Here is a 7,631-nt window from a genome sequence, read left to right as displayed (position 1 = left end):
TATATATATATATATATATATATATATATATATATAAACACCCATACCTGTCCATGTAAAAAGCATCTAGCACACTCTGTAAAGTGGTGGGCATTAGGAAGGGCATCCAGCTGTAGAAACCAGGCCAAATTAGGCTTATACCTGGTACAACTCTCTAGCTTGCCAGCTCTGGTCAAGCCATCTAACCCATGTCATCATGGAAAACAGATGTTATTAACTGGTGATATATAAACATAAAAAGTCAAGGAGATATGAGAGGTGAATATATATTTAGTTAACCAATAGTTAAATGTGATAGCCAGAGCTTGTTTGGGGTTACTGCCCTCCTGTGGTTGGCTAGAACATACCTCTTGTCCATTCTCATTTGGCAAGATTTCTAAGGCTGAATGTCCTTACACCAACCACTCCACAGTGTACTGAGTGCATTGTTATGATGCCACTAGAAAGTTGTCTTGACATTGACAAAACAGGATGAAAGGATCCTCTCAAATCTATGATGTCCTCGCACATCTACCAAAAATCTACAAATGTGTGTTACCCATTTTACTATGCTCCATCGCCATTATTTATATTTATTTATGTTTTGTTTTTGGTATTTTTAAAAGAAAGGGAATTGGAGAGGATACTATATGTTCAGATAAACGCTTCAGAGTTGTTTCCCTTGTACGCTTCTTTTTTTTTTTTTGGTGGTGGACGTAATCAATGTATTGGGTTAACTCCTATTTTATAGTTGTAAAAAAAGTATAGAAATATATCGCTTTTTCTATTGAATGCTTTGGGTTTTAAGTGTCACTCGTTTACACGTTTTGAATTATACTCCTTCTTCAAACATCAACATGTTTTATTTCCAAATCATTTATCAAGTATAGCAGATATTGTAGCAACAAATATCACAGAACCAGTTATTTGCTGGCATTTGCCTCGATGCTTACTAGGTAACACTGTCGTATGTTGTTGGTGCAACCTCTCTGCAAAGATTGACATGTACTCAGCAGATGTTCATAAGTTCCTGTCTGCTCTTTACTGGTTTCAACCAGGACGTGTGGCTATGCTGTTTGGCAAGATATTTACTGGGGGTTCGTGTAAACATGGAACTATTCATTAATGCTGGTTATTGTCGGAATTTTTCAATAAACAATAGTTTAAAAACGAAATTATTCAATCGTGAAATACTATTATATTTGGTGGGCATTTTTTTTTCTTGGCTTATAAATGTGAACGAGGTGTGTTTATCATGGACAACGCAGTTTCTGCTAAGGACTTCGAATAGTGAGCCTTGTGGGTGACTACTAGGTAGTTCAGCCGTAGTCTAGTCCTATATGTCATTTATCTCCCTTGCATTTCCAATTATAAGGGGAAACAACTCGGCCTTTTCTTTTTCGTTCAGAAATTGTTATTAACTCAGTCGATTTATTCCATGTTCGATTAACTGAAATGCCTAGTCACTGAATTAGCGTGTAAGTAATTGAAAATTTCACAAGCAGTTGTACCTTTAAAGTAATCTCCAGACAAGATTGTGTAGCACGGCTGGTCTTTTGAATTACAAATACAATCTGTTTTTACAGGTTTTGCTATATAGTTTTCATCCATCTACTCACAAACAACGTTACGTGGGGGAGGAGAATAAATAAAAGCTACTTGTCTAAGATACAACGCACTAGGATCGAACCCGAGATTCCATAATTGCGAAGCGAAATTATTTGGTCATGTATTGTGGGATGTAGAATTAATCCATCACCTACTTTAACTTAGCCCTTCTCCCATCATTTATTTTGGAGACCCATAAAAGGGCAATCCTGACTAAGCAGTAACATTCCCACTCCCAGGTCGAGGAGAGTAAATTAGTTAAATTTCGTAGATGCATTTGTCTGACAAGTGATTTGGTCTGAGATTGTTTGTTGAAAGTAAAACAGTTACAGCATGGAAGACACCTATTAACCATTTAAAAACACACAAAGATTGTTCACTTGACTTAAACATTTATTAGTTGGTGTCAAAATTTTCATTGCACCAACTGCAACTAGGTCACTGATACATAGTTCTGTATTTCCGTGAAGCAAAATAGAAGAATCGACATTGATTTGAAAGAATATGAGTAACAAAATTATTTTTGCTTGTTTGTAAACTGGTCAAAGGAAAGTACCCATGATCTTTGTAGGCCCTCCTAAAACCAGTTGCTGAGTGCAACATATTGAATATCCAACACTTACATCTTATCTCTTGTTTTAGTCGTAAGATTGTGGCCATGCTGGAGCACCACCTTGAAGAATTTTTAGTTGAATGAATCAAACCCCAGTACTTCTTTTTTGTTTTGAAGCCTGGTATTTATTTTATCAGTCTCTGTTGCTAAACCGCTAAGTTACAAGGCCGCAAGTCCACCTATACTGGTTGTCAAGCAACGGTGGTGGTGATGGTGGGAGACAAACACAGACACCTGTAGATCATCATCATCATCGTTTAATGTCCATTTTTCATGCATACATGGGTATGATGGTTCACAGGAGCTGGCCAGGTAGAAAAATTACCTTGTGCTTCTGTGTCTATTTTGGCAGGGTTTTTACAGCTGGATGCTCTTCCTAACACCAACCACTCTTTCATTTTCTGTCTACTGACAGTCAGCCTGAGATTATAGTAGAAGACACTTGCCCAAGGTGTCATGCAGTGGAACAGGTGGTAGGGAAGCAAACTTCTTTCCGTACAGCCATATCTGTACCAAAAACTATTTCTTAAAAAATTTCTGTCAAAATTTAAAATATAAGAAGGATATATTGTCAGTGAGCAGAAAAATGACTGATGGAAACAAAGATCCATTATAATATTTCATTATATAAATCCTCACTTTCTTAAGTAATTTCTATAAAAATATAACTTAAGGAGCACTATCCCATTATCTAAAAGGAGGCATGTACTCTTTTACTTGTTTCAGTCATTTGACTGTGGCCATGCTGGAGCACCGCCTTTTAGTCGAGCTAATCGACCCCAGGACTTATTCTTTGTAAGCCTAGTACTTATTCTATCGGTCTCTTTTTGCCGAACCGCTAAGTTATGGGGACGTAAACACACAAGCATCGGTTGTCAAGCGATGGTGGGGGGACAAACACAGACACACAAACACACATACATACATATATATATACATATATACAACGGGCTTCTTTCAGTTTCCGTTTACCAAATCCACCCACAAGGCTTTGGTCGGCCCGAGGCTATAGTAGAGTAGAAGACACTTGCCCAAGGTGCCACGCAGTGGGCCTGACCCCGGAACCATGTGGTTGGTAAGCAAGCTACTTACCACACAGCCACTCCTACGCCTATGATTAAATTATTTATTCACTTACTTATTAAGTCTATTTTATGTGAAATTATTGCATCTAGCCCTCTGGAGCTGTTACAACCATGTATCAAATACATCTAAGCCTTGTCAGATGTAGCAATAAATGTTATATTTCTCTTGTATTTAATTCTAAAATAAATTTTTCAGTTGTAATATTCAGTACTAGATATTTTAAGTGGAATTTGCATATTTATCCACTCATTTTCTTTGTTTCCACATTTGATTTCAGCCATATTTAGTACAAAAGGGATTATAAGTGTAATTTTGCTGCTAATAGTATTCCAACAACTGTCGTGTAAGTCTTTTCTTATTTTATTGGGTTTCTATAACTTCAATACATATTAATTTGGGACAGAATTTAAAATTTCAACGTTTATGATCATTTTTTTAATATGAAATGTAACGTGTCTGGAATGGCACAACAATGCAGAGTGGACTATATAATAACTGTTATAAATAATTTAATTATTCATAGTCTAATATAATATTTTGGAATGTAAAAATTCCTTCTTCAGATATTGCTAGGAAGTAATGGAATCACTGTTATAAACCGTTGGAAAACCAACTATAACAGTGACTCCATTACTTCCTAGCAACATCTGAAAAAGGAATTTTTATATTCTGAAAAAGGCAGTGCTCCAGCATGGCTGCAGTCAAATGACTGAAACAAATAAGAGTTAAAAAGTAGACTATGAATAATTAAATTATTTATAACAGTTATTATAGTCTGCTCTGCATTGTTGTGCCATTCCAGACACGTTGCATTTCACAAACAATACACAATGTTTCCAGTGAACTATAATACCTGCTTATTTTTTTTTATCTTTTACTTCTTTCAATTATTGAACTGTAGCCGTGCTGGAGCACTGTCATAAAGGGTTTGATCAAACAAATTGAGTCTAGTGAGGTTTTTTTGTGTTTTTTTTTCTTTTCTTTTGGATAAATCTGGTTCTTATTCTATTGGTCTCTTTCACTGAAATACTTTGTTACAGGGATGTAAACAAACCAACACCAGATGTCAAGTGATGGCAGAGCATACACACATACACACACACACACACAATATACAACAGGCTTCTGCACATTTTCTGCCTACAAAATTCACTCTCAAGGCATTAGTTGGCCCACTGCTATACTAGAAGATACTTGCCCAAGGTGCCATGCACTGGGACTGAACTTAAAACCACATGGAGACGATTTTTTTACTTTCTACAAATGAAAGATATCAAGTGCAATGGCTATTATTTCTAATAGGTGTTAATGAACTGAGTATGTGCAATATAATACCATGGTAGGTAGAATTTCTAGTTGCTGTTTCTCTTTAATTTTCTAACAAATAATTTTTTGTGATTGATTATATTTCATCTTTAAGGCAATGTGAACAAAATATTTTAGTGCCTACATTTTTGAAGTAACACTTGGATATGAAATCAGACCATTGGTAACCCATAGTCCTAAGGTCCCTAGATGGTGTCCAAGAGCAAGATGGGGAAGACCAGAGATCTAAAGACCCAGATCTTGGTCCTCCTGCTCAGGTAATTCAATGAAGAGGTATGGTTCAGTTGGTCAAACAACTGAATACTCATTTTTGAAATTGATGTGAAGATCCTTTTTCTTCTTTTCTTAAAATTCTGTTTCAAGTCCAAAGGAGTTTATCCTGTTATGATTTTCTGAATCAAAAGGAGCAAAAGTTTATCATAGACCTTGAGTTGAAGAAAACTGATTGGATAGAATGGAATGTATACCTACTCTAGTATATAGGTTCCGTATTAAACTAGCTTAAACTTGGCTGTTAAAAGTTTGTTAGAGATATACTTCAAATGTAACAATTTATAGAAAGGAGAAGAGTACCTCTTTATTTCGAGTGTTTGGCCTTAGATATACTTTAGTAATGATGTTTGTTGTCATTGCTTTTATTATCTCCTTGTGCCATGTAGTCAATGGGATATATCTAAACATTCAATCAACGAACCTGAAGTCAGTATGACATAGCAGCATTCATTAAATATTTGAAGCTGTTCGTCTTCCTCCTTCCCCTCCTCCCCCTTCCCGTTTTTCACAAACATATACATACAAAATCATCATAAACACATCCACTATTTTCTCTCAGCTTTTCAGTTATAATTTTATTGAAGAAACACACTGAAAGTTATCCACTGGCTGGAAACCAAAATTACTTTGAAATTTTATTAAATAATACATTTATATTACTGTCACTGACACTTTGAATATATTTTCTAATTATAAATGAAAGCTGAATTACTATAAATAACACCTCGTTATCTTACTAAACTGTTGGCATGTTTGCAGGTTTTCTCTGCTCTTCCTTTCAGTGACTAAGATTTTAATTAAAATATTCTTAGCCATCCATAAATATGTCTATTTTTAGTGAATTTGATATATTATAAAATAGAATAGTTCTAAAAGTTCATTGATTCATTCATCTTTTCATCATTGTTTATTAACCTATGCTAGCATTAATTAGACAGGGAGTTATTTTAAGGCAGGATTTTATGGTTGGATGCTCTTTCTATCATCAGCCTCCATCTGTTTTTTATGTAAGGGAAAGAGAAGGGATTTTTATGCAATGTACATGTAAATGGCAAACTCACTCAGAACATCTTTTCCCTGGTTGTATCTTTATGTCAACAAGGGATCTATTCTTCAGAACACCTATTACATCTTATTAACAGATTATTGTATCTCACACCTTCCTCTATGATATATATTATCATCATTTACTGTTGATGTTCCATGGGTTGCATGCATTAACAGGATCCAGTAGGCTCAACGACTGCATCATGCTTTGGCATTGTTTCTATGGCTGGATGCCCTTCCTAACACCAATCACATTACAATATGTACTGGGTGCTTCTTTTTTTGTACTGCCAGCACTAGTGAGGTTCCCATACAACTTGCGACACTACAAGCCCTAAGAGAATGGCTTTATGTTAGGGGTTAAGAGTAAAAGTAAACAACAAAGAGCCAAAACAGAACATTTCCTGCTCACTTTCCAAAATTTATGATTTCAGTCATCTCTAAACACAGAAACACTTTGGAAATTACTTTCTCCAAATATTTCAACACAGACTTTCAAGGAAAGAATATAAATAAATAAATAACTACAAACTAATAATGAGCCACTCCTTAATAATGAGATCAATTTAACCCTTTGACATTTAAACTGGCCTTGTCCAGCCCAGATATTCTACTTGTCTTATGTTCAAACTGGCCAGATCCAGCCTCTCACACCTACCCTACAATGTCATTCTAAAAATAAACAATCACATCTTTAAAATCTCAACGCTACAAAATACTACATGATTAATTTTTAAAAACATTTGACAAAGTAATCTGAATACTAAAGAGTTAAATATACTCCCGGCTGTGCCCTCCCACTCACATAACTTATCAAAGTGCCTTTTATTATAGCCTTGGGCTGACCAATGCCTTGAAGTGAATCTGGTACATAGAAACTGTGAAACTTGGAGTATGTATGTGTATAGATATATTATGGTGAACATCTATCTACTTCTTGCAGAGCTTGACTTCTTCTTTGTACCTATAATTGCTCTTTCATAGCAGGAGATCTTAAATGACTTTTGAGCTCTGAAAGGTATTTGAAAAGCTGATCACATATACTGTAACAATGTCTCATTTCAGCATGGCTCCATTTTCCGCTTATTCATTTTGAATGTTCAAGTGCCACTTCAATCCTCCTTGTGACTTGCAGGTTTTTTTATCAGATATTGCACACGCACACACACAGTATGTAGTGTGTGTATGTCTCTAACATGTGTTGGTTTGTTTACATCTTCAAATTTAGTTGTTTTGTAAAAACAGCCAGTCAGGCAGCACTGGCATCGGCCACGTTCGGACGGTGCTTTTTATGGTAGTACATAAAAAGCACCATCCAAATGTGGCCGATGTCAGTGCTGCCTGACTAGCTCCCGTGCTGGTGGCATGTAAAAAGCACCCACTACACTCTTGGAGTCGTTGGCATTAGGAAGGGTATCCAGCTGTAGAAACATTGCCAGATCAGACGAGCCTGGTGCAGCCTCCTGGCTTGGCATTCCCCAGTCAAACCATCCAACCCATACCAGCATGGAAAACAGACGTTAAATGATGGTGATGATGATGGTACCAACGGAATGAATGCTAGACTTAAAAAATAATTACTGGTGTTGATAGGATTCACTAAACTCCTCAAGATGGCACCCTTCATGGCCATAGTTCAGTTCTGACCAATTGTGACATGACACTTTCTTTACAACAGTTTTCTTCATCATAATGCTAT

General features: G+C 36.0%; 1 protein-coding gene across 2 annotated transcripts in view; it reads left to right on the top strand.

The window, feature by feature from the left end:
* Positions 1 to 7,631, top strand: part of LOC106879235 (protein CutA homolog) — a 24,582-nt gene that overhangs the window by 11,038 nt on the left and 5,913 nt on the right. Inside the window, exon 2 of one of the 2 annotated variants that reach the window (XM_014928722.1) lies at positions 3,564 to 3,629. The exons of the other annotated variant lie outside the window; for it this stretch is intronic. Coding sequence (XP_014784208.1) covers positions 3,564 to 3,629 — 66 coding nt within the window. The remainder of the gene's footprint in view (positions 1 to 3,563; positions 3,630 to 7,631) is intronic. 2 annotated transcript variants of the gene reach the window in all.

The sequence above is a fragment of the Octopus bimaculoides genome, chromosome 2 (assembly GCF_001194135.2).
Source record: "Octopus bimaculoides isolate UCB-OBI-ISO-001 chromosome 2, ASM119413v2, whole genome shotgun sequence".
Lineage (NCBI taxonomy): Eukaryota > Metazoa > Mollusca > Cephalopoda > Octopoda > Octopodidae > Octopus > Octopus bimaculoides.
This window is presented reverse-complemented; position numbering and strand designations above follow the sequence as displayed.